General features: G+C 44.1%; 1 protein-coding gene across 2 annotated transcripts in view; it reads right to left on the minus strand.

Annotated features, from left to right (window-relative positions):
- OTUD5 (OTU deubiquitinase 5) overlaps window positions 1–25,246 on the minus strand; it is a 426,591-nt gene that overhangs the window by 209,211 nt on the left and 192,134 nt on the right. For both annotated transcript variants that reach the window (XM_069209506.1, XM_069209505.1), the window contains exon 4: window positions 22,670–22,826. In XM_069209506.1, coding sequence (XP_069065607.1) covers window positions 22,670–22,826 — 157 coding nt within the window. The remainder of the gene's footprint in view (window positions 1–22,669; window positions 22,827–25,246) is intronic.

Below are 25,246 nucleotides of genomic sequence, written 5' to 3' on the forward strand. Positions count from 1 at the left end.
ATGGGGGTTGGAATTAAAGGCCCTTTTACTAAACACAATGTCTCTCAAGCCACAGCACATAAAATGCCTCAGGTGAAACCTAAAAACAAAAATTCTAAAACTATAGCTGCCTTTTACGCATTCCCAGCATTGTGTACACGTTAATGTCCTCATCAACTCCATATAAGATTACAGGAAATGTTATCAACCTTGGATGCCTGCAAATTTGCAAGCAGAACACAATTAGTACAGAACACAGCACTGCAATTCCTTACTTGGCTTTCCAGACGGGTTCCTAACAGCCCGATTCTTCATTTGTAGAATTAGCTTGCAAAAAGACAATGTAAATTAAAGCCACTGCAATCATTCACAATGACCCTCTAGTTTTATAGAAGCACATTAAAAGTGCCATAGACTGGATTATTCCTGCACTCAGCTGACCCAGCCATTCCTAGAATTTTTTTAAACAAAAGCTGTCACCTACAAAGACTGGTCATTCTCTTGCTGCCACAAGGACTAGAACTATTTTGTCTTGTCCCTTTCTAACAAACACTTTTTATGACAATTCCAAAAGGCTTAAAAATAAGACTGCTACATGTTGGCTTATGTTTTGTTGTAGTGCCATTTTAGTGATGTCTCTGGGCACGTTATTTTATCATCTAGGCCTGCTGCGTGTGCCCTTTACCCTAGTAACGTTTTACTTTTTCATTTTTATTCTTTTAGAATCTGCCACCTTTGTGGTGGTGTTTTATTTTCTTTATCTTGTTGTCCATTCGCCTAGGAAAGCATTACATTTCCTAGCACAACATTCTTTCACTCTGTGCTTTCCACAAGGCTGCAGCGAGATAGGGTTGTAAACACAAATGGTACATTGCGTCTTTAACATTCACAAACACGTATTTTTATGTGGGGACACTTTCTCAGAACATCAGTTGTTTTATTATTATAGAAACATTTCCCTGTACCCTACAAGTTAAGAGGTTCCAGCTAGACTACCACGACCGCATGCTGTCTGACTTAGTTACAGCTGCTCGCTGAGACTACCGGTTCCCTGGCCTATATGGGAGTGGTGTCTATAGATAACAGGCTTCTCCACTACTGTCATACTCCGGTATGGAGGGATGATGTTATCCCCAAGGGGGAATCCTGAAGGGCGGATTAGGGCTTATCCTGCTGTGTTCTAACATAGCTTAGGTAGGAATTGCATATATTGTGCATAGTGACCGTCTATGCTAGGACTTTTCCTGTGTTTCACTTTGCTGGTCATCATTTGCTTCTAGTATATTTCGTCATTCTAATTAATGCATTTCATGTAATTTTATCTAAGATGCAACTGATTCAATAAACCTAACTGAACCATTTCATGCTTCAGTTTGTCGGTGCATGTGTGAGACTAATGTAACAGAGAAAATGACGAGATCTGATCCACCACAATTGCCCTGAGAAGTCACGTCGTCTTGCACTTGGTTGCCACAAACTGTCCCTGCCTGTAGGCAGTGATGAGGCGCTGCTAACGGCTGTATTACTGGATAGCCCCAAGAAGCACTGTGAAGGAACGTTCAACAAAATAAATATTACAAAGCTATTACATAACTGTAGGAAGCTGGCCTAGTGTGTGGTGAGCACCTACAGTGTTATCACATTATACCAGGTCCAGGTAACCCTCATAAATGAGGTGTAGACAGTGTCTAGGAAGCCAGTGCTCTCTAGAGCAAGCTGTGGATGAGGCGCGAAGACTTATCCAGGAGACATGCGAAGCTTATGAAATACCACTATAGTCACACAGCACTTACATACATGAAAGAACCACACAGTGTTACAAGAATAAAGGTACTTTATTATCGTAACACATTTACAAAAATACTGTATAGGCAATACTCTACTAGCAGGTGAGTAAACACATTAGAATTCAGGAACTGGCATAGAAAGCAATGGAAAACAGTGAAATAACAGAAAATGATGGAGACCCTAGGGGGAGACCAAACCATATACTAAGTAAGTGGATTGCCAAAGTCCCCCAACAAAGGAAGTGAAATCTGTGGCGGGGATCTGGAGGAACTAGGAACCCTAACAGGTAAGTACCAGGGTGCCCCCCAGAGACCAGGAGAGAAGAGTAAGTACCTGGTTTTCCCTCAAACCCACAGGTAAACGTTGTAAAAGGACTGTGCAAGACCCAAGTAAGACTAGAAGGAACAGAAGATGGGCCCTGATAGAAGAGGACCTGCAAATGAAGCGGACAAAGTCCAGTTTGAGTTGGATTATCTGGTTGGCGAAGGAGCCACTACCCACCCTTCTGGAGATGCAGGACCAGGTTGACAGTGAAGACCAGGAGTCGGCTATGTCACACAGGAGCAGGAGAAGAGTTCCAGGAGTGATGCAGTTAATGTCCCACGTCGGAAGAAGAGTTGCAGTCAGTCAGTGGTGTGGAAAAACCAACAACAGGCCTTGGCAAAGGCAAGAGTTGCAGAGCTGCTGGGGGATCAGGAAGGTTGTGGGGAGGGGGGGGCCTCAATGCAAGGAGGGGAGCCCCAGGCAACCCTCAGCAGTGAGGAGAGTCAGCAGTCAAGGATCCAGTTCCCACAGGCAACTCACAGCAGCAGGCACAGGAGCCACAGTGAGGCCCACTCATCACACCTGGAGAGGAATCCCAAGTCACTGGAGCAGCAGGCAGGAGACTGCTTTGCAGAGAAGAGTGCTGAAGGCCGGGGCTACACGGAGCCTAAAGATCCCTTGGAAGAAGAGCCAACAAGCCCTGGTAGCTGCAAGAGTCGCGATGCACAGGGTTACTGTCCTGCAAAAAGGCAAGGGCTTACCATCTCCCAAGTTGGAAAGCTGGTACAGAGTACCAAGGGGACCACTCAAGACCACCTGTGTTGCAGGATCCATGCAATTTTGCAGGAGAGAAGAGCAACGCAGCCGGACGTTGTTGCAGTAGGTGCCTACGGATGCAAGGGATTGACTCATTCACTCCAAGGGAGCTTCCTTCTTGGGCAGGCTGAAGACTCGCCGCCCTCAGAGGATGCACATCCAGGGAAATGTTGCAGTTGTTGAAAGGAGCTGGAGAAACAATGTTGCAAAGCAGAATGTTGTTGGAGTTGCAGATTGTCGGTTCCTGGATGGTCCAGTTGCAGTCCCGGTGGCCAGAAGATGAAGTAAGCAATGCAGAAGAGTCCTGCTGGCATCTTACACATCAAATGTGAGGACCCAACCAAGAGGGAGACCCTAAATAGCCCAGGAAGGGGGATTGGTCATCTCACAGGGTGACCACCTATCTGGAGCAGGCTGTGACATCACCTGCCTGACCGGGCCACTCAGATGTTCCAAGGGACATCTACCCACCTTGGATTCAGGATGGCAGAATCAAGTGGCCACCTGGAGGAGCTTTAGGCACCATCCCTCCGGAGGTGATGGACAGGGGAGTGATCACTTCCCTTTCCTTTGTCCAGTCTTGCGTTAGAGCAGGGACTGGAAAGGAAGGAGGAAGAGGGGGGGGGGGGGGGGGAGTAGGGGGGGGATAGTTGGGTGTCCCTCGACTGGTGGAAACTAGTTTATACAAGGAGGGCACCAAATGTGTCCTTCAAAGCCTACCGGTGGCTTGGGGAGTCTACCCCTGCCAAGCCATGTAACACCTATTTCCAAAGGGATAGGAAGTTGCCACTCCCAAAGGAAATCTTTTGTTCTGCCTTCTTGGGATTGAGCTGTATAAGTAGCAGGAGGGTAGAAACCTGTCTGTAGGAGAGCAGCAGTGCAGGCTGCCTGGAAAAACCCTGCAAACTGGTAGGAGCAAAGCTGAGGGTCCACTAAGGAGCCCCCACAGTCCATGGAACCATACAACCAATACTGGCAACACCCCCGCCACCCCCCTAGAGGCTTTCTAAAACATCTGAATGTAGCATGTGGTATTCAAGCAACTCTGCTTACATTGCAAAACAATGTAAGAAAGGTATTCAGGGCTCAGAGGCACGAATTAAGAACAAAAGATGGAAAAGGGTGCAGTTAACACATCAGGTGAGCGAGTCAAGAAGGTTGTGGGGGGGTGGTGTGAAATCAGTTGGTAAACCGAGGCAACTGGAGGAGTTTAATGATAAGTTTGGGGGACACTGCCCTGGTCCCATATGCAGACGGTGGGAGCAGGGCACATTCAGGCAAGAGGGAGGGGGGCAGGGGAAGTAAACAGGAGGCCTTGGGTGGGTTAAATAAAAACAAACAGAGGAGGTAGGTGTGGGGTGTCCTCCAATATCAGCACCAGAAGGCTCTATGGGAGAAAAGACAGGGCTCATGGAGTAATCTGCTTGGAGAGGGAGCTAAAGGGGAACTGGGGGCATGGAGCCTTGGAAAGGTGGGCACAGGAATAATGAGGTGGCTGTATTTAATAAAAAAAAAAAAAAAAGGAATGATAAAAAATGAAAATTAAGTGCGTGAGTGTCCTTTCACACAGGCCCACAAAAGAGGGCGCAAACAGGAAATGCAACAGATAGAAAAGCTTTTAAGCACATAAATTTTTACTATTTTATTAATGTACCCTGACTTTCTGAATACAACGTAAATGTTTGAGACATTTTTACATATCAAATGGTCATCCACAACCACAGGAGTCAAGATTTTATGGCATCATGAAATAGCTGGATTACAACATGTTCGTATGTGGGATTATTTCCATTGCTGACCCTTAAATCAGCTTGGTCTTAAGTGAGCTCTTCAGCTCTTCGCACCGGGTCAGATACAATTAGGACGGCAGTCGAGTCCTGCATCATTTACTGAAAAGTGCATCTTCATAATGTTTTCTGAGCCTCCATCTGTGAAGCTGGGAATGCAGAATGAGGACCATGAACAACCAGAAGCCTCCTAGGCACTTAAGTACTCATTATACAAGTCTGCCTTATTAAAATGACTGCACTCAATGGTACTTGAACGAATGCTAACAGGTAGTTCGGTTTCTGCAACTTGGGGGATATTCATTGACATCAAAAACGATTAAATGTTTAGAGCTTAAAAAAGAAAATCCCCCACACCAAAAAAAAAACCTGCACTGCGAACACACAAATTGCTGCCTAAACGTAATAAAGCAGCCTGATTGGTATTAACCTAACCAGAACTACGATTCCCTGTAACTTTAAGGCTCAACTGGTTCCCCATTTCATGATGTCCACCAGTGGCAGAAACCTGAATCTCCGTTTAAGGGTAAGTTCAGTCACACAACAATGTCTCTCACTGCCCCTTATGAAAGAAATAAAACCCAAGTGAGGCGGGAGGGTTGCTTAGGAGATCAATCAAGAATCCTATAATGCAGAAGAAAAGGTTACATAGCTTTGGTAACAACGTTTGTGATAAATACATAAAGATCCCACAGATTCCAAACCTCGTGAATTAGCCCTTAATGTTTTAGACTGGTCTGCAAAACGTTTCTCCAGCAAGCTCTCTCCAATACTGGCAGGTGGCATAATGCGGCTCTACTACAGGAAGAATGACAGCTGTTTAATATGCACTGGATTGTTCCCTTGCTGCTGATACTAGGAGAACATTTTCCACATCAGTATCTTATGGAGGATTTTTAAGCTACCTTTAAGATGTCCATACAAGACTTAGGAAAATGTAAGCATCAATACTGTGATCTCAGTAGTCCTGCTTCCCAACTGAAGGATGTTAAATTTGTGTGAAAGAGCCCTCTCTGACAACAGGCTAACAGGTTTGGTCTACATGGATGTCGTGTAGATAGAGCCATCTGAATGAGCTGTGAGGAAACACCACTGCCTTGGCCATTCAGGAACTACATGACTGACTGTTGCTCGACAGTTCCACAGCTTTAAACCAATAAAATTCATAGGAATAAACAAGGGGAAGGTCGGCATACAGCAATCCACCTAACCAGTTTATTAATACAGCGCTGCCCAGGGGACTAACTCCTATGTGCTTGGGTAAAGCTAGGGAATGTAAGTTTTTGAGCTCAACCAGAGGCACCCCTAACCTCAACAGTTGAGCTAAGGATCTCCCATATTTCAGAAACAAAGAAACTAAGGAAATAGGCATCCAGTAGGTTCATCGCAAACAGTCAATTTTCTTTTTTGAGCTAGCTGAAGATATATATATATATATATTTTTTTTCACTCCCCTGAGGATTTTCACTCAATATTTTTGCTTCACTCCAATTGATGAATTTCACATCTAAGATACCCTTTTGGGGAGTTTTTCTCCTTTTTGTTGTTGTCGTCATGCCTTTACTATTTGTGAACTGTTGGTCATTTTGGGGGTCACTGTATTTGAGGGAAACACCGACAGCTCAGTTTATTATTCAGAGCTTTAGTGGATAGAGATGAGTTGAGTCGTGGGGTTTGGCACTGAAGCCTGGTTCTTTGTTGTGCTTGCAGTGTTCTCTCCCTCACTCATTCAAATGAATCAAGTGCAGTTTCCGCTAGGCCACAACAAACGAGTATGCATGTTGCATATGTTAAGTCATGTAGAATTTAAAATGTTTTAGGAGTTGTTTTTCAGGAACTTTCAACTGGGCGTTTACAATGACTGAGTTTAAGAAAGCATATGCACAAGACATACTAAAAGAACAATTGCAGATCTTGTAAAGAACCAAGGATTGGAACTGCTCTGCTTAGGAGCCAGGCAATGCTCAGAAAATATTAAAAAGTGGCAAACTGATAAAACATTTAGTTCCCTGAAACATCTAGCTTGAGTAAGAAAAATAAAAGTTTTGTATGAAAGAAATATGAATTCACAAACAAAGGTTCACATACTTGCCACATAAGAAATGCCAACACCAGGTTACAATAGCACACCCAGAAGGGATTGAACCTGTCAATACTTCATTATCCAATGGCAGATGAAAGAAATATCAGCTGAAAATGTTGTCAGGACCATTAACCAACACAAGCATATCCTGGCGGGTGCAATAAAACTGGTGCCATTAACTGTGCAGTGCCAACTGGAGCAGAAATGTATAAACAGGTAGGGTGGGGGACTAGAAATACAAACAAAGCCATCAGTCTAATATTGTGATGATCAGTCTGTCCCTCTGACTTGGAATCAGAGAAAACTAAATCCCTTAAATATGGCCCAACGTATTTTACAGTGGGAAATTTTCATCTGATGAGTGTTTAATACAGTGCCTGTAAACTGGATGAGTGAGCAGGTGCTAAACAAGCACTTGGGGATTTTCGTAAATCAAGATAAGTCATAATTGTATTGGCCAAACACCTTAACAGATCATGCAGTTATTCTGCCTTTAGAAGCCAATAGTCCAGATAAGAATAAACATGGATATTTTGTCTGAATAAGGGCCTTCACCACAGCTAACTTCCTTGTGAATGGTCCTGGTTCTGACGAAAGCCCAAAGAGAAGGATCATGTAGGGGAAAAGGAGGTCTCCCGCCATCAACTGTACATACACAGGAGACATTAAAATATTAAAGTGTTCTGCAAATCCAGAGACACCAATTGGTTTTGTGATTATAAACCATAAAAAATGTGGAGAGCTGTCAGCATCTTCAACATCTTCAACATCTTCCTGAAGAAATGGCAACCCAGAACTGGCCTGAGTCCACTCCTCTGCTAGTGAATGATAAAGAAGGTCTTAATATGTCCAACCTATCTGGTGTGAGGGAATTATATTCACTACACCCTTATCTAACATGGAAAGAAATTTCTTCACCAAGGTGCTTGTATGAGGGTGGTGGGAAGAAGAACCTGCAAATGGCAAAGAATAACTACCCTGAATCCACTGGAGTACCCACTGATCTGAAGTAATCATTTACAATTTGGTAAGCTAGATGATAAAACTGCTGCTGACAGGCATCTTGTGATGGACATAAAAGTCAAACCTTAGATGTCTGGGCCAAAGCAGCTGAGCGAGTTTGAGATTACCTACTCCTGAAAACATGTCTGGTCTCTCATAGGAGATTGTTGATGCAACAAAGCCTACGTTGGGAGACAGCCAAAAAGGATAGAAGCTACCTCTAAATTTCCAATAGTAACAATGGGATATTCGGGTAGGAGATGCGAAGTATAGAGACCTTGCCATGTTTAACAGTTTCAGGGAAATTACCAACTCTTATCAACCACTGATCCACCGAAAATCATTTCCGGAAGCTAGAGTCTGGACATCTCCTGAGAAACTAGTCCTCATCCATGAATGTCACCCAAGGACAATGATCAAGCTTGTAGCTAAACAGCACCAACTGAATCTAATCTAGCCTGCCTAGCACGTTTACATGCTTCCATGCCATTATGACAAACCAGTAAATGATTTCCTCATGTCACCTGGAAAGTGGCTAGTAACTGCAGATGCCACCTCCCACAATGCATGCAAGTAACCAGCTTCCCTGCACATACCACCGTTTACCTTAAGGGCTGCTATACCAGATGTAAACATGTTATTTTCATCTAATCCGGTCACTTAGACTTCCGGTCTAGTGGAATGGATGGAGTAGAGGCCCCTTTGCAGTAGGGGTGTATGTCTGCACCACAATTTCTCTGGAGTAGGATGGGAACAGAAATATGGATAGTCCAAAGGAAGAGGCCTACACGTCCTTTAAAGATTTCATGAAACTGCGGGTTGAGTGTGGGGGTTTTCTCAAGCTTGAAAAAGCTGGTCTTTCAAAAACTTCACCAAATTGAACCAAGCCTTCACTGGCTTGTTTCCCAGACAATCTCTATAAATAAAGTCTATGCCTCTGCCATATGCGTCTGAAGCAACAGTCATCTGCTTTGTGCACTACTGTTGAAAATTACTGAAATGTCAGGAAACAGTGTTGTTAAAGTGAGCAGGTATAGCCTTATACATCTACAAAATGCCAACACATTTAAGAGGCAGCAACAGAGTTGACGCAAGAGCAATACCAGATTCAAATCTGGAGTTTTTGGTATCAGATGACCCAGCTATTGGGGAACAATTCTTGTGAGGGAGGGGCACCAAAACTGTTCCAAACCAAAACAAAGGAAACCGTGAATGTAATCCAGAGTAATGACTTGGATTTGACCAGAGCCAAAGTCACTGACATCTCTATTACTGCCCGGGATGCATGTGGTAAGATTGAAAGCTTACATGCAAGATTATTTTCTTGTGGCAAGGTGTGTGCTCCAGTATCGGAATCTGGTCATGGAAAAAGGTAGATAGATCCTTGGAACATTTTAGTTTCTTGTCATGCTTTTGGGTCGAGCAGTGGTGTTCTTACATGTAGACCTGGATTAAGATTTGGTGACAGATAGTATCAACATGGACCAGGCTCTGTTTGAATGGAGACCTTGATTACTCTACTCTAACTATACTATCATCGTCTTAGCCTCTTTCCCACAGTACGCTTAGGGTTCACAAAAAGGCACCAATTATATGGCCTTGCATTGTGCTAATGACCCAGGCACCAAAAAAAAAAAAAAAACACTACTTGTGTCTGCGACTAGTGGAGTAGATATAAACCCTGAAGGTTTTTTTTTTTTTTTGGGGGGGGGGGGGTGGGGGGGGGGGGGGGGGGAGAGGAGAAGAGACGCTCCCTCAAGATTTCAAATTAAGAGAACAATTGGTGACTAATTCACCAACTGCTCCAGTTCCTATGTCCGTGGAATCAACAACTCTCATTGGAGTTCATGTGTTTCATAAGGATAATTCGGACATCTCAGCACTAATCAGGACATAGAGGGTAAACACTTAGATCAGATGACAAGGAATGGCTTAAAAAAAGTTCAAGATCCAGCCTATTGCCTACCAAAGAGGTTCCCTTACAGAATGTCAGCTTGGAGTATCATTAAAAGACTTTTTATGCAACATACAGAGGTGCCAAAGCTTGGACAGATTTGATGTCCTTTAAGAATGTGGTTAATTATTCTGAATATTAATCGATCTGACCTCGTCCCATTAAGATACTCCTTGAACCTGTACCTAATATCATCGCCAACAGCACCCGGTTTGTTGTTTTTATGTACACCAAGTGATTAGCGGGAAATCAGTATCACATCCCCTGAAATCCTTTCCCAAGATACACTATTGTATAGTTAGAAAGGTTTCAAACCTGCAATCTTTGCTCTCCTTTTGTGACATCTCCACTGGAATCTTTAGCACTGATTAGTCCCACCCATGTGCGGGATGCCAGAGCACTTCTTTTAAATATATCCTCCTATATGTTCATTTTTGCCTTACTTCAGGAAGCAAGAGTGTGGAATTCATATTTCACGACACCTAGGACACCATTTCGGGTCAAGGAAGGCATGTTTTCAATGTTTATGTCCTTGGGTCAAGGAGGTCCAACCACCTGTAGTGCAAGCCCCATTGGCACCCAGTCCACAGTACCACATTATGGATCTGAGATAGATCACTGTCTGTAGATGAGGTAAGATTTGTGTTCCTTTATGCATGCTGTTCGAGCTTCCATTTAAAGTTAATTAATGCAAAGCATTTATTGTTGGGTGAGCACACTAAGGAAATGCTGTCATCTCAACGTGCACCACTGTCAGTAGTTTCAGTATGAAAATGTGTACACAGATTTGTAAAGTTTAACATCACGAAGCTACCTACAACGCTCCCCTAATGCTCTGATTTGATTCAAATACTTACATAAAAATGAACACAAGATTGAGGATTCTTTGCTTTCGAAATAAAAATGTACACCAAAAAATAAAATATATTTTTTTTAAAAACTAGTAGGAAAAAAAAGGCTTGCTAAACTACTGCGCAATTTTAGACACTATTTTGTGGAAGCGTCATTTTGTAAAACACGTTTGACATGTTAGTGTTTCCAAAAATATGAATATTGGAAAATCAGTGTAAAGTCATGTTCGGTAAGAAGATAGGAAACAAAAATAAACAAGCACTGAAAAAGGCAGCAGTCTGGCATTGGTCGTCAGCTTTTTGATTTTGTCAACGGTTGTGTCATGGTTTTGGTATAACTTGGTGTGGGAGCTGCAGGGCTCTTATCAATATAATAAAAACATTGGCTAAAAGAAAAATCACCATACACACACACACACCATCTCAAAGCACGTTTTCCTTTTACCCTTTTGAGGAGTACATTTCCAGCCTTTCCGTATGGGATAGATTAGAGAAGAGCTGGTGAAAACCCTTGAACATGCACGTTTATACGTGTGCACAGACTCAAAAGGGAACTCCAGCCCTGGAAATACTGCTTCCCTTTACTTCCAGTGTCAGTATATAGCTTGCTTAACAGTGTAAAAACCAGGGCAATACTAGAATCCAAACCCTGCTATAGTATTATTCCTGGCATAATCAGAGAGGTTATTATCGGGTCTCTGATGTAATGAGAAAGCTGTCATTATTTGTCACCTTAATGCAAAGGGGCAAGTGGATTTCTCTCTCTCCATTTTATTTTTTAACAGGACAAGTTGCTATATAAAGCATCCCATCCTCAAAGTATAACATGCAAGGGCAAATTAATGTTTACTAAAATTCCACACCCCTGAGAAAGGCAAAATCTTCTATATAAATACTAAAAGTTGTGCAACCCACAAAATAGGCTGTATTGGCCAATTCCTTTATTTTGCTTTTTTTAAAGACCAAAATAAGTTTAAAGAAATGGATAGATTCTGTATGTGGTGTTCTGACAAAAACTTTGATCTGACCCACCTGCCAAGAATAAACTTTGCTACCATATTTGCGTGATTTCACCAGATCTGGTTTAAATTCTCTTCATTAAAATAAATTTGGTAGCTAATACCTCCTACATAACACGTCCTTCATAAACATTCCTTCCCCCCCCCCAAATCAATACCAGTGTTTAAGGATTTCTTAGTCGGCATTAAAAAGTCTTTCAACCAGAACATAGACCATTTCGCTCCCAGGAGATGAACACTGCAATGTCATATCTTATGGGCTCACCAATCAAACCACCCACAAAGCTTAATTACTACACTTTTCCTAGAAAGCCATAGTCCTTGCACCCATTACATAGGCACACAGGGTTAGCGAGATACAGGCTTTAAGTTCTCGTGAACCTTATATATTTTTTCAAAACAGAGTAGTAAAGAGGAACGAACCAGAAATTTCAACATAAGGTGCTTTCAAATTTTCATGTAAACCAAGTTATTCAAAATTCTGTCAGAAACTTTTCACTACAGCAGGCAGATCTCTCCACACACTAGATATGTGAAGTGATGCAGCTAGTACCAACCACCTGGAAAATCTTTTAAGCTAGAGCATTCTTTGCTTAAGTTTCTGCTGTACAAATACCGGGACCCATCAGTATGGATATGAGTCGAAACGCCAAACATCCCCACCCCACCTGCAAAGTGAAATCTTGCTCTGCACAGTGGTGTTTTTTTTGTTTTTGTTTGAGCTCAATGTGATGTATTTTGACTAAAGGTGTTTGCAACATAGAAAACAGGGCTGGCACTAGTCCGTAAACTACCCTTACTGCACTGGTGACTGGAACAGGCTTGGTTCCCTCACTTTCCAGCTGTGTGCAGATGACAGATGCAGGCAGAGGGGTATTTGCAGGGTGACTTTTGCACCCCACTTTGCAGGCTGTTTGCAGGGGTGGTGTAATGTCAGCTGTTCACAGGAATAGCTGTATACTTCTCTGCCAGTTGTTCGCAAGGATGTGGACATCTTTGCATGCTTGTACAAAAAGAAAAAAGTAGCACGGCCATGAAAGCCCGAGTAGCAGAGGAATGTTTACTTAGAAAAGAAGCAGTACTTGGGCCTTACTTCATGGGAGAGGCAAAGACGAAGTGAAGCCGGCGCGTACTGACCAAAGATAAGCAAGAAAATGAGTGACTATGAAGCTAATCAATGGTAAGAAATGGGCAGGCTCTGAGCCCCCTATAAGCTAACATGGCTTGCAAGCGACAGCAGATTTGCTGTCCATGGCTACACATAAAAAAGTGTTCCCGGGGTCCCAACAGCGAGGAAGAAATATTCTACGTTTATGACTTAAGCGAAGACGCTAAGGGTTAGAATTATCGCTTTTCCCCTTTTTATGGTGGCACTTTCAAAGTGGATGATCCCCCGGCAGGAGTTGGAGGTGAAAGTGGAGGAGGTCGACCGGTCCACGTTCTCTCTGTGATGGAGACACTTCCCACATGCGAGACATTGAGGTATGCCTGGAATCCATAACTTTAGGACTCACTAAATGTGTTCATCTGAGTGGCCTTACTAGAGTCAGGAGAGGACCATATGAAAACAAGTTACTTACCTGTAACTACAGTTATCCAGTATTGGCATCTTTCATAAATTCACATGCGACCCACCCTCCTCCCCTTGGACGCTTGCATTTCATTTCAGGTAAAATTATCTTTTCACTCTTGTGCTAGAAAATCTGACGGAAGGAGCGTAACTGGAGAGTATTCTAGAGGGTGCTGGTGCCTGATTGGCCAGCAGGCAGGTTTGGGCCCTTTGCACAAAAGGACTTAGATAAGCTATATGAGTTACTTGTGTTTCCATTATAGCCTATAGAAAAAAAAAAAATTGTTAATTATTGCTATTTTATGTACCGTGGGACTCCCACTTCGACTGGGATGATTCAAGCATGTGAATTTATGAAAGATCCAATACTGGATAATGGTGAAGTTACAAAAAATAAGAGGCTGTAACAAACAGAGAACCTACAGGTTAAGGCAAGAATCTTTTAGGAGACATTTTTTCTACTGAATTATATTATCGATCTCCATAACATTTAATATCTAAGTCTAATGTGACTAATACTGGATCGATGGAGAGTGAAGTTATGGCAAGCATGTTGCAGACAATGGGTGCTGTGAATGCAACAATGTCAATGGCTTCAAGGAGCAGTGGCCCTCAATCTCGTCTTCGATGACAAGTAGGTAACTGCAATCCCCTTTGCCAATGTTGAGTGGGAACTCATACTGGAACTGTGCAAACTCTGAAGCCTCTTCCTCTCCTCATTTCTGAACCAGATCTTGAAAATCCTAAGGGAATCCACTAGAGCCATAGGCAGCACCGTAGTGGAAGAAGATGCTTCCCTAAAGGCTGTCCCCTTTATTAGGGCATCCTCCAATTTCCATCTCAGTCTGACACTATCTTAAACTCGGAGGGTACTTTTTGAAATTTAGGAGCGGAGCTTACATTCCACAGACAGAGGCTAGAAGAGACACCACACAAACCTCAGGCGGGTTGGAGGCTACTTTCTTCCTACCACAAGGAGACTTAAATAAGGGCCATACCCTGACTGAAACAATTTGTCTAAAATGCCAAATGAAGCGAGATTGTTTCACAGAGGTCGTCAAGTCATGATGAAAAAAGATGAATTCTGATGGAAATGTTAAAATATGGAAATAAGGGCTGAAAATCACACACCGGCGTCCCCGGCTAGTTGGAACTGTGAATTAAAAACAAGATATTCTTTATTTTTTAACAAAAATAAAATTAAAAAAAACTAGTGGTGACACAAGCACCTAGTATAAAGCATCATGGGTAGAAGAGCTACCTGGATTATTATTATAATTTTTATTTTTTTTTATTTATTTTTTTAAAGGACACGACTTTCCACTGTTTTACAGTTGCAGTCTATCAAGTTACATTTTTAACCTGCCTTTACACCTAGGATAGCAAAATGTTTTAAAATGTCAGAAAAGGCCAGCTGATTTTCAGAAAAATCTACTTTTGAAGTCATTCTTGGTAAGCAGGAGCCAATCTGTTCAAGTGGGTTCCTTTAACTCAAAACCCAAATGATTGAACGGGCATGCCCCTCAGGGATCATCATCATCACTTTAAATATGTATGTAAAATCCCTTGCTGATATGCTAGGTAAATTTAATGTAACAAATTATTGCTATGCAGATTACACTGCTAAAGCTAAACCCAGCTGAAAGAAAAAAGTATCCATAAACCTGCTCAGACTTATCGCTAGAGCAGGAAGCCACTCTGTTTCAATTAATTAACTATTCTCAAACTTCAACCATACTAACTCAAAAAGTTTATTAAACAATAACATTCTGTAGGATCTTAATATATGGCTTACTTCACTACCACAATATCAAAATCTGGACCCTGTGGTTACAAATCTAGGTAGGAGAACTGACAATGGCTTGAACCTAGCTCACCAAATCTTAATGACTATCAAATCCAGTACACACACTCTGTGGATGCTCGGCTTTAAGCTGCCATTTCTATCCATCTTAAAAAAAAAAAAAAAAAAAAAAAAAAAGGAAGAGGGTACTAATTAACAACTTACTACCTTTGGTAACGCATTATCTGGGGGAGACTATCAGGCTGCAGATTTCTTATATACCTTTGATTTGCCCCAGGTGTCAGACTGCATGTGGAAACTTTTACTCGATCAACACCCCCGCACGTGCCGTAGGGTGGCTCCGTTGTTGATGGAAGTGATGTCGCTGTCACCAATATAGGAGGCACGCAGGTGCCATTAACTTTATCACGACTTTCGATGCCAGAAGCGCAGAGCCATGACAAGAACTGGTGCATACGTGTGTCCAAACTAGAGCCCTGAAAAGGGATCACCCTGACTCCAACAAACAAGTTCGCAGAGTGGGGGGGAATTGGTGGATGCAAGGAATCTGCAGCTAGACAGTCTCTACCAGATAATGTTTTACAGAAGTAACTAACTGGTTTATCTGATATAGACATTTAGCTGCAGATTCCTTACCTTTGATTAGATACCAAAACCATATCCTCCTAGCGGTGTGCTGTGGACAAATGCTTTCAGACTAGGAAGTCCTACAGGACCGAACAGGAAAAATGCCCATCCCCGCAGTCCTGACTGTCCAGGCAGCAGTGTTTGGCAAACGTGTACAGGGACGCCCAGGTTGCTGCCGGACAGATGTCCAGGACAGGAACTCCAACAGCTAACTCCGTATTCACAGCTTTTCCCCTGGTGGAATGGGCTTGTAAGCCCTCGTTAGGCTGCTTCTTAGCCTAGGCGTAGCAGATCTTAATACAAACAACGACCCAGCACGTAATGGTCTGTTTCTGTACTGCCCAACCCTTCTTTCCTTCCACATGCCCCGCAAAGAGTTGATCGTCCGCCCAGAACTCTTGTGCGGTCAAGTTAGAATGACAATACTCTTTTTGGGTCCAGTCAGTGGAGTTTCTCTCTTCCTTAAAGGGATGTGAGGAGCAAAGAAGGTGGGCAGGAGGACCTTTACCCAAATGAAATGGGGTCATCACCTTCTGAAGGAAAGAGGCACAGCTGCAAAGCACTACCTTGTCTGGAAATATTGTGAGATATAGGGGCCTGTATCTCACTCACCCTTGAGGCAGACATTATGGCCACAAAAAATGCTGTTTTGATGGTGAGCAGCCTGAGGGGACCATTGTGCAGTGGCTCGAGGGAGCACACAAGGTAAGTGAGAACAAGGTTAAGATCCCACTGAGGCATGATAAAGGGTGCAGGGGGGGAAACCTATGTACAAGCCCTTTCAGAAACCTATATACAATAGAGGACCTAAAGATAATTGATCAGGCAGCCTCAAAAGCAGATAGAGCAAACAGATAGCCCTTAAGAGTGCTCAGACCACAGCCCTGCTTGGCAAAAGAAAGAAAGAAAAGAACAGAGAGAAGCAGAAAGAGTATCTATGGATTTTACAAATCTTTGCCAACAGCAGGCGTATAATGTTTTTGTGGAGGAAAGCCAGTGTGTTGAGATGTTACAGACTTCGAGACGAAGTCAAAAGCTGTCAACAGTCGCCGCTCAATCGCCTCGTATGAAGGTGCAGAGTTGATGGGCCAGGTGGAAAAACCTCCCTTGCTGCTGCGACAGAAGACCCTCCGGAAGGGGCAGACTGATTGAAGGATCAATGCTCATTTTTAGAACAGCGGGATACCGGACTCTCCATGCCCCATCTGGTTGGGGGGGTGGGAGCTTTGGGAGAGGAGGAGTCTGCCTCCAACCCAATCGGGGTTCAGAATCAACCACTGCAGATCTTTCGCAGTTCCTTCCGAGATCTGGACCATGTTGGAGAGATTCCCATGATGCTGCGCCCACTGTAACTTCAGGTCCCAACGCAGAGCGCAAACATGGCATCTGGCACAATTCACCAGCAGGATGCAGCAGGCCATGAGGCCCAGCAGTCTCAGTCAGTCTCACCAAAAACCCAGGATATAGACCGAAACATCAGTATCATAGCCTGAATGTCTTGGACACGCTGCTCGGGAGGACAAGCCCGAAACTGCACTGTGTCCTGAACTGCTCTTATAAAGGAGCAGCTGAGAGGAGTCAGGTGTGACTGACAAGTTTATAGTCAACCGCAGCGAATTCAGAAGGTTTGCGGTAGTCGGGAGGTGGGAGACGACAGCCTAGCGCAAGCTCACCTTCAACAGCCAGTCGTCGTGATAGGGAAGACAGAAAACCCCATAACTGCGAAGATGAGCTGCGACCATCACTTGGTGAACACCCGAGGGGCACTGATAAAGCCAAATGGCAGCACAGTGAACTGAAAGTGTTTGCGGCCTACATTTAACGTGTGGGCCAGCAGGATGGGAATATGAAAATATGCGCCTTGTAAGTCCAGCACTTTCAACCAGTCTTCTAGGTCAGACAAGACCTGAGCATGTTGAACTTGTTTTTGGGGAAGAGATTTACGGTGCTTAGGTCTAGAATAGGTCAAAGACCTTTGCTCTTTTTTGGGTATCAGAAAGCAGCAGGAACAACCACCACTGCCCACACTTCTGGTATTGGGACCTTTTCTATGGCTTCCTTGGCCAAGAGAGCTGTAACTGCCTCTCGGAACACAGAGGAATGATACACCGCCAGCCGTTTGCATGTTGGTGGTATTTGGGGAGAAAGGAATGGAAAGGCAGGGCGGCCATAGCCCTTCCTCAAGATCAGCAGTACCCATGCTTCCGATGTTATGGACTGCCAGTGGAGGAGATGAAGTATTCTCCTTACAAATGTGTCAGCATGGTCCTGCAGAACCAACATGGAGGGCTTTTAGGCTGCAGCTGCCGGGGTCTGTGTGGCTGATGACTTCTGGCTTGCAGACCCTCTAGATCTGAAGGTACTGCACCCACGTCCTTGCCTGGCCTGGCAGCATTGGATGGTGGCTGGCACAGGGCTAGCGTGGTACCATGCCCCTTGCGTAGCCACGAAAGGGGCAAAAGGCAGACTGTGGATGAGGGGTCACAGACTTGGCCATAGCTTAAGATTCTTTTAAGCGCAGAGTCTGCCTTCTCACTAAACAAGTGAGTTCCATCGAAGGGTATGTCCAGGAGGTTTGCCTGGACATCCCCTAGAAAACCACATGTTCTCAAGCCAGGCGTGGCACCTTAAGGCCAATGAAGCAAGCCAGTATCTGAGAGGTGTCCAGACCACTGGTCTCTCCTAGCTCCTCATACGAGTCCAAAGATCCCTCCAACTGGTGTCCTAAAGGGTCAGTGACCCCTTTCCCAATCTTCTCCCATGCCTGGCTGTGTGAAATAAGGCTTAGGCACCAATCTAGCACCTGTGGGCGCTGTAGACACTGGCATCGGGAGACGCCTCTCTGGATCGTCGGGAATCAGAATGGGGCCGGCGCCACCAGTGGGTTCCCGAAGCATCATGTCGAGACCAAGGCAGGAGAAGGTCGTCTTGGAACATTTGGCAGTGGTCTGGATCCAGCATCGGATGCACGAGACCCCACTGGAGCTGAAGCCACTGGTGTGGAACTATATGGGGCCTTCCTTGACCCCGTGGGGCCCAATGGCATGCCAGAGGGGTCAGCCCACTCGAATATGCAGCGCATGGTCTTGTAAAATTCTTTCAAAGCATTTGGCACCATGGCCAGACAGCCCAAGCCCAACTTGGAGGCGTGGTAGCACTTGAGGCACCAGAGGTAAATCATGGGGTCCGGAACAGACATGGCGCAGTCACAGGCACCACACTGTTTGAACCCATCATTTCTCGATGACATCCTCTACACACCTGAAAAAAAACTAGACAAAATGTTGAAGCATGGCCTGCCAAAAAGCAACAGAGTGGTAGCTTTCTTCGGATCTGTGCTATTGCAGAAAGAAAAGAATTGACACCCATGCAGCGTCATTTCCGACGCCACACAGACCGATATGGAGCCACCTAACAGTGCTCGCCAGGGTATTGCTCAAGCAATTCCAGGTCCAGTCTGATGCATAGAGAAAAAAAAAAATCAAAAGTAAGGAATCTGCAGTTCTCTATCAGTTAACTTCATTCAGATATTACTGCACTGAGTAAGGAAAATATCCAGAGATTGATTAGCACACAAAAAAAAAAAAGTCAAAATGCAGCTGCTATGACTGAAAAAGACGTAATCTATGTCTAATTGCCTTTGCCAGATACAGCAGGTTCCAATAGAAAAGGTAATAATTTAAGGACTGCAGGTTTTGGATTTGAGCTCATCTGTGAGATGGAAACCTAAATTCCTCATGAAACAAATTCATAAATAAAAAGCAATGTCTTTTTGCTGCCCCTTTTGTCAAATACAAAAAGGTGCAGAGGGAAAACATTTACTAGGGGCCAGAATCTCAAACATTCCCATACCCACACTTTCAAAACAACTTGCTGAGGTTTCACAAAAACAGTCTCAAAAAAATAAAATAAAGTGATAATCATCAGCTAGCAATGGGGGTAGAAGAGTTCCTTCTTCTAAAACGTGACCTTGGAAAAGTCTTGAGGGGTGTAACTGAGACCCAAACAGAAGCATACATAGCTGTAATGTTGCTCTCACACCGTGAACTTGGGGCACTGTCTAGGCTCTTCCTGGATAGGTACAAAACGATAGGCGCCTATAAGGTCCCATGAGCAGCTTTGTCACAGAATAGCTAACAACAACTTGACCAGAGAAAGAATCTTGAACTTTAGTAGTGAAAGAAAGTGCCAAGTTTGTGAAGATCCAGGATGTGAATACCCACCTTCATGTTTCCCTAAAATAAAGGGGTGCGGGTAGTACCACTTCACCCCTAAATCCCCCCCCCCCATTCTCCCAAAGGAATGGCACCAGTTCGACATACCTTCAACACTTAAACAAAGATATATCTGTCCTCTATCTGGATCAAGTGGTGCTAAACTTACTACCAGCAGATGAGGGAAGGCCCCCACCACCACTTGCATGGAGTGAGACCCTCAAGGTGGTGCACAAATGGGAAACGTTTTCACTTCAAGCCATGAAATTGACTTCTGGGCCATGGGTGAGGCTGGGCTACAGGTGCCTTCTCTTCACCTGCCTGCTTCTTGAGGAAAAAGGATTCACTGGGGCCCAGTGTCCAACGGGACTCAAAAGCCTTGAAAGTTACAGCAGTTTTTAGTCTCCCCGGCATTGCTTGACTGGAGCTCAATGGAATTGGCTATTACCATGCCAGCCTTTCTACAGTGTAGGACCTCTTACGTTCCAAACCCAAAGGTGAGATCCATTACTTTGTTCCAGGTCTGCAGCCTCAAATCCATTGATTTGAGCCATAATAAAAGAAGCATGGACAGACCTGTGTTCATGGTCCTTGCAGACATGTTAATGTGGTCCATGGAACTCAGTGTATTCTCTTCAGTTTCCTTGTTTATGCTTGTCTTGAACAAGTACTTTTTATGTGCACAGTCTAAAAACAAAGAGCCACAGTGGACAAACTTTTGTCCAAGATGGAGCATAAAACACTGGCCTGACACAAAGGGAAACCATCCACCTAGAAACTCTTCAGCATCTTGAGACACTTTGTCCATATAGTAAGACGTTACTTTGCCCTTAAAAAAAACAGCTATCATATGACATTTTGAACTGGAGGGTGCTTAAGCACAGACATCACCCCAAAACATGTGCAATGCTTTAGAAAGCAGGAACAGAGAAGGCCTTATTCCACATCTACACATGTTTGAGGAATTGGAGTTCAATGGCTAGGGCTGGTATCCGTGGGATGCATTTGCAGACAAATAGCCCTAATTTGTATCCCGCAGCAGGACTGGTGGCATAACACATCAGCTTAAAGGTCGTAGCTATAACAGAACTGTATGGTCAAATGCTAGTGTACTGATAGAGGTACAATTACTCCCTTCCCCAGTACTTCATGAGCCTTCTTGGAGAGTAGGCAGCAGGGTAGGCTTTTCAGTGGAAGAATCATCCACCCTTGAAGGAACAACAGGAGCAAACAAGAGTGAGGTAAGTGAGGTTATATGAACTGGATCAATCAGTATTAGTTAGGTCAGAAGCTCTGTACCAAAGGCTGATCGTCTGGCCTCCAAAGTTGCACTGCAGGAGATGCACTGAGAAGGCAGGGAATGCACAAGTTGGTGGAGGTGTACCAGTACTCTAGAGAATGGATAGCAGTGTGCTATGGCCTAACTTTAAACAAAGTCTCTGGGTTGCAGAATGGTAAAAGGAGGCGACATACGGCAGGTATTAGCTAGATGCCTGTGCCGGAAAATAAACTTCCAGATGGACCAGTTAGGCAGGTGGAGGGATTGCTTACGCCTCAATTAAGGGACCTACTACTGGACCAACTTCTTTAGGTGTTTCTGCTTTTTTACATTTCTGTGAGTTGGGAGAGAGGGAGAAAGTGTGCGTGTGTGTTGGTGTGTGTGTTTTTCCTCCTACACTGTTGCTTAATGCTGACTGCTTGGGTCGTGCTGTATTTCTCAGCTGTGTGACCAGAGCATGCGCTCAGCTCAACCACAGGGCAAAGGTATCATCAGAGGGACAGATCATCAGAACTGCAACAGAAAAAACCCACAGGAGAAACTGTGTTAAACTCTTTGGTGTAGATCTCTAGAGTAACTGTGTGGCAGGAGACTACAGTCCCAGACTTACCCCACAGAGAGATGGCCTTGAAAACTAACTAATGTGTGTGAAGCACCAAACCTAACAAAGACTGGTTCAACACACTGGCTTAACAATGGATTGGTCCAGCAACATCCAGAAGAAGAGCCAGACTCAATGGTGCAATGGATTCTCCAGAGATTTGAATTCTGAAGATCCCTCTGCTTCGGTGTGCTTCTTATGCTCTCCCCCTAGATGGTGAAGCTGCAGCAAGTTGTTCACCATTGGGGGTTGATTGACTTACTTTATGGTGTTTTGCCTTCCCAGTGATTAGCTGCATCCCTCACGTACAGCCAATGAGGGTACCCTCCCAAGCAGAGGGTTTGCCAGTCAACTGGAGGAATGTCTCTAACTTACTGGCAGAAAGGGAGTTCCATACTATGCCAAGTCGCAAAGACCATGTACTAACCTACTAACCCTTACACTTAATGAAAAGCAATGTATTCAAAATTGTGCACTCTTGCTCAATGTACACACTTGACCGTTCTGAAGAGACCTTGCAGAAATGATAGTATGCACAGTGCATGTGTGTAATTAGCTTTCTAAACAAAAGACACCAAGGTTACGCAGGTCATTTGCTGCAACTGATAGCAAGATTTGCATGGCTTAAAGCTGAAGCAATGTAGCATACCATGTTTGATATGAAGGTCAGAATGGAGGAAATTCACAGCATCAAAAGGGTCCTAGAAAGGGACCGAAAGACTCCCTTCCTTAGGCCCATTTAGGAATTTGGTGAGCCTGAAGAGAAGGTGGTTCCAATCCATATTTACCTTTATGTTGAAAAAATGGAATGGGCAAGGGTTGGCAAACTGAGTCATGAGGTCATGCCTTGTATGATGTGCATAGTATTGGCACATGCACCTCTCAAAAAAAAAAAAAAGTTTCCAATCCAGCTATTGAGTGGCAAGGGTACACACAAGAGGTGAATAGGAAAAGAACCTGGACAAAAGAGAAATCCTGTTAAATTGTGCTCTTTGTATGAACTACTTTCAAACAAACATATCTGGATTTACCTGTGCCATACTGATAGACCTCCACAGGCCTATTATACATTTCTGCCATGGCTTGCATCTCTATGTGGTTTCCATGACAATTGTTTTTTCGCTTTCTGTTGATATATGTGGTAAAATCTTCTGTTACATAGCTAGAGAAGTAATCTGCATTCTTCATCTATGAGAAGATTAAAAAAAAATAATAATAATTGTCATTGCAATTTATTTCAAAGACAACTCAAAGTTAAAATTACTGGAGACTGAGCTTTTTACCTAGAACACAAGTCTATATTTAACCTTGCATTTCCTCATTTGAGCATTCTAACAGATTTTCTGCAAGCGGACAACAGACCATAGTACATCAGAGTAAAACAGTAACATTTAATAACCAGTATACAGTATATGCAACAAGAATGAACCAGTCAAAGTCAAATTGCAGAAAGATGACTGAATTAGCAACTTGAGTTCTGCAGCACTGGAGATTGGACCTCCCATCTTCCAGTCCAGTCTGACTGAGGAGGAACCTGAGAAAATACTTTTGTTCAAGGATGCAGTGGCTCATATACCCAGGGCTGTGCACAGTAGCATAAGATAGGGCCTACTAAATTCAATAAGATGGCTAACTAGGATTACAGGTAAGAAACCATTCCATCTCTACTTGGCCAAATTACTCCTGCATCATTGATTTGAAAGTGAGAACCTGATTGAGGTCACACACTGCCATCTCAATGTGTTTTACGAGGGACAGGAGGATCAGCCCACTGGGAAAACTCATCACAACAGGCAATTTAAACAGAGATGGCTGATCATGAAACTGAAAAGAGGTCGACAAGGCCAACAAATAACCTTTAAACTGTTGCCACAGCAAGAGACTACTAGGCAAGCGATAAGAAGAAAAGATAATGAACTCAAATAGGGACTTGTAAGGGTTGGATATGTCAAGAATAACTAGAAAAATACCCAACTCCTACCTGCATTCCACTACGATGGTTTTATTAGAGGGGTGCCTGGCTGCCTACACGACATTCACTACTTTGGGAGGGATATCAAAGGCTGGCAGCTGTTGCTGCTCAATCTCCAAGCATGGTGGTGTACGTTGTGCAAGCTAGGGTGTAGGACCCTGTCTTGCTCCTGAAACAGCAAATCTTCCAGAAGAGGCAGCCAGATCAGACGACAACTGCACATGGCCAGACATTCTAGGTACCATACTCTCCCAGCTCAATCCAGTACAACTAGGATGAATTGCGCCCAGTAGTTACTGATCTTTAAAACTTTGGAAAGGAGATGTAGAGGCGGGAAAGCATACAGGAGTCCAGAGATCTAAAAGGAATCTCCAAGCATGAACTGCCTTTGGAATTCCAATGCACAAAACTTTGGACACTGTGCATTATCAGTGGTGATGAAGGTCAGCCCAGCGTTCTCCCCATTCCGAGGGATGGGAGGAATGACTTTAGTGCCAAACAAATCTTGTTCTCCAGGACTGATGTGGAGATGGATGTCCGTTAGAGACCAGAGTCCTCTGATCTCCAACTCTCCCAGATTACCTCAACCCAGCAATGATGCACAAGTCACAACCATGCACTGGGGGTGGAGTGGGGAGATGGGTCTGCACCTGGTATAGTTGGGTCCAGTAGCCACTAGTGCAGGTCTGTATCAGTCTCCTGACACTTGAACAAAATCTGAGAGATTACTTTGGTGCTGAGCCCACAGACTTCAAATCCCAAAGTGGAGCCTGCAGGTGCCTTCTGGCTAGGTCCACTAGCAAGCTGCAGGAGGCCAAGAAGCCTATCAGCCATTCTTGCTGAGATCCAGATTAAAAGTTGAATCATCAGTATCACACCCCAAATGTCCTGGACTTGCTGAGGAGTGAATGCGTTAAATAGCACAGTATCCAGGATCGTTACAATGATTGGGACTTCTGTAAAGGACGTAAAGTGTGGCTACGGTACATTGATGGGGAATCTCAGAGCTGCTAATAGGTTGGCCATCATCTGGAGGTGCTTTACAACTATTTGGGGCAAGCCAACCTACAACAAGCAGTCTAAGTATCGGAAAACTGGTATTCCCAAATTCCGAAGATGGGAAACTACCACCACTATCACACTTGTGAACATCCAATTGGTAATGGTGAGGCTGAAGGGGAGAATCGAGCACTGTAAGTGCCCATGGCCTACTTGACACTGCTGGTAGCTCCTGTGGTATTGATTGCAGGACGGGAGATGTGGCAATAGGCGCCCTTCAAGTCCAATGCCACCATCCAGTCTCACCTAGATACATGGCAGACAGAGCGTGGGCCAGAGTGAGCACCTTAGACTTGTCCTTCTTGCTTGAGGAAGAAGGGCAGGGGGCAAAGGTCTAAAATAAGATGAAGCCCTCTGTCGTCTTTTGACACCAGGAAGTAATGGAAGCAGCAGCCAGTCCCAACCTCAGAGGCCAGCACTCTCTTTAATGGGTCCCCGATCCAAGGAAGCCTGGACTTCCTTCCGCAGAATGGACAAGTGGTTCTTTAGAAGCTGTTGTGGTGCAATTAGTATGTTTGGGGATGTGAACAGGAAGGGTATGAAATGTAGTTACTTACCTCTAACTGTAGTTCTCCAG

This window comes from Pleurodeles waltl, chromosome 10 (genome assembly GCF_031143425.1).
Source record: "Pleurodeles waltl isolate 20211129_DDA chromosome 10, aPleWal1.hap1.20221129, whole genome shotgun sequence".
NCBI classification, from domain to species: Eukaryota; Metazoa; Chordata; class Amphibia; order Caudata; family Salamandridae; genus Pleurodeles; species Pleurodeles waltl.